This window comes from Arachis hypogaea, chromosome 20, assembly GCF_003086295.3.
Source record: "Arachis hypogaea cultivar Tifrunner chromosome 20, arahy.Tifrunner.gnm2.J5K5, whole genome shotgun sequence".
In the NCBI taxonomy this organism is placed as follows: domain Eukaryota; kingdom Viridiplantae; phylum Streptophyta; class Magnoliopsida; order Fabales; family Fabaceae; genus Arachis; species Arachis hypogaea.
This window is the reverse complement of record NC_092055.1, coordinates 56,631,869-56,634,646: the sequence shown is the minus strand read 5'-3', so window position 1 is coordinate 56,634,646 and position 2,778 is coordinate 56,631,869. Positions and strand designations below refer to the sequence as shown.

The window sequence follows — 2,778 nt, the reverse complement described above, 5'->3', positions numbered from 1 at the left end:
TCTTGAATTAGACATTTTAATTTTTAACAAAAAATTGTTTTAAAAATTTTTAAAAATTATTTTTATTAGACAAATTAATTTTTGTATCATTTTAAAAAAAATTAATTTATCTTAAATTATAGTTTTTGAGAACATAATTATCTTATAATAAAATTTATTAATAATTTATTTGTCCGATACACCCAATTGGGTTATCCGAACAGCAGCCTTCTAGAAGCAAAGGGGGACCAAGGCTTCTACGTATACCATGACGTTATGCCAAAATGGCTCAAATTGATCAATGCAGTGCGTGTGGAAATTATTACCCACACATTACTCCAGTCTATCTTATATCGTTCATATTGATTTATCTTGATATAAAATTTTAACCTTTTTCCCTTTTCTTTCTTTTTTCAAGTTATAGTTATTATTTAAGAGAGCTTATTTTCAAACCGAAACCAATCATTTCAATCACTTTGTTCTAGTGGCGAGGACTTTGAATAATCTGCAGGCACCAAGTCGTAGATAAGAAGTTTCAAATCTGTCCGTCATCATTTAAACGGGGAATTATGATTGGTGAAAACCATAGCAATTTTCTAATTCATCTAGAAGCTCGATGAGCAGAATGACCTCTATAATAATTGCACAAAACTCCATTCCTATTCACTCCTCACACTCAAAACCATAATGGTCATCCCTTCACTTTAACCTTCTTTCTTACTTCTATATTAAACTCAACAATTTATCTGCGAAATTAAACAATTTTTGCTTAACATGGGTAGTGAAGAGTGTAATTTGCACATATTCTTCTTTCCTTTCTTAGCTCATGGCCACATGATTCCCACCGTTGACATGGCCAAACTCTTTGCTTCAAGAGGAGCCAAAGCCACCATAATCACCACACCAATCAACGAACCTTTCATCTTCAAAACCATAGGAAAAGCTAAGACTCATGGCAATGGTAGTATCCACGTCAAAACCGTCGAGTTTCGCCCCGTTGACTTTGGTTTACCTGAAGGTTGCGATAACGTTGACTTTATTCGTTCATCGGATAAGATTCCTCTATTCTTTGAGGCCACTAGGTTTCTACAAGAACCATTTGAGCGGTTATTGATTCAGCATAATCCTGATTGTGTTGTCTCTGATATGTTCTATCCATGGACTACTGATTCTGCTGCTAAGTTTGGGATTCCTAGGATTATGTTTCATGGAACTAATTTCTTCTTCATGTGTGTTAGTGAATCTACCAGACTTTATGAGCCTCACAAGAATGTTTCTTCCGATTCGGAATACTTTGTCATTCCTAATCTACCGGATGAGATTAAAATGACAAGGATGCAGATGCCGCCTTTCGCTTTGCACAACGAAGGAAAAGGCACGCACCCCATTGCCAAATTGTCGAAGGAAGCAATCGAATCAGAGAAGAAGAGCTATGGAACAGTGGTTAATAGTTTCTACGAACTGGAGAAAGATTATGCAGATCATTTCAGGAATGTTCTTGGAAGAAAAGCATGGCATATTGGACCTTTGTTTCTTATAAACAAGGATGACACTCAAGACAAAGCTCAAAGAAGAAAAGATGCATCTATTGATGAAAACGAGTGTTTGAAGTGGCTTGACACAAAGAAGCCCAATTCAATTGTTTATGTTTGCTTTGGAAGCATTGCGAATTTTCCGGATTCTCAGCTAAGAGACATTGCTATTGGTCTCGAGGCGTCTGGGCAACATTTCATTTGGGTAGTGAAGAAAAGCAAGGAAGATGGAGATGAGTGGCTGCCGGAGGGGTTCGAGAAGAGAATGGAAGGAAAGGGACTAATCATAAGAGGTTGGGCGCCACAAGTGTTGATTCTTGAGCACCAAGCAATCGGAGCCTTTGTTACTCATTGTGGTTGGAATTCGACTTTAGAAGCAGTGACTGCTGGGGTGCCAATGGTAACTTGGCCTATTGCGGCAGAGCAGTTTTACAATGAGAAATTGGTGACTGAGATTCTTAAAATTGGAGTGCCCATTGGCGCGAAAAAATGGTTGAGATTGATAGGGGATACGGTTAAATGGGAGGCAGTGGAGAAAGGTGTGAAGAAAATAATGGTAGGAGAAGAAGCAGAGGAAATGAGGAATAAGGCTAAAGTGTTGTCTCAGTTGGCTAAGAGTGCTGTGGAAAAGGGAGGATCATCGTACTCTGATTTAGATGCACTCATTGTGGAGTTGGCTTCACACAAGCACTGATTTCCAATATGTTAAAAATAGATTACTCGTTTTAATTTAGTAACTTCAGTTGTAATTTTAAATCATGCTAAGTATACATGCGTATATTTTTCCTTTTGTAAATGTTTCATAGATTTTCATTTTTCGCATATTCTTTAGTATAAATCATGAGGAGGGTTCAAATGAGCAAGTCACATAGTAAAATAATATATATTAGCCAAATACAAAACTAAAAGCTGCATAAAAAAGTTATATGAAGATGAAATCTGTATTATTACCAAGACTTGCGTGTTCTTCCTCCCATTCTTCGCTCTAACAGCGATACAGATTCAAAGTGAGTGAGACTTCCGTACTCACATTGTCCATTAGATTTCAGAAGGTTGACCCCATATACTCATCCAAAGGTGAGAATAAAATAATTTATGGGGGAAGAAAAGCCTTTCTTCCTGAAGTATAGAAGAAATTTTTTGCCTCACTCTTTTGGTTTAGATCAAAGCTGTGTTACTTTCGCCATCGTTTCTTTGACTACTTGCTTTTTTTTTTTTTTTTTTTTTTCATTGACCTTAATATTAAACTTCCCATTTACCTGTTGGG

The 2,778-nt window shown here is 36.6% G+C and overlaps 1 protein-coding gene across 1 annotated transcript; it reads left to right on the top strand.

Annotated features, from left to right (window-relative positions):
* The first annotated feature begins 275 nt into the window (after positions 1–275).
* LOC112783593 (scopoletin glucosyltransferase) lies at positions 276–2,307 on the top strand. Its single transcript, XM_025826599.3, has one exon. The coding sequence runs from the start codon at positions 754–756 to the stop codon at positions 2,203–2,205; it is 1,452 nt and encodes a 483-aa protein (XP_025682384.1). The 5' UTR covers positions 276–753; the 3' UTR covers positions 2,206–2,307.
* Positions 2,308–2,778: the final 471 nt, after the last annotated feature.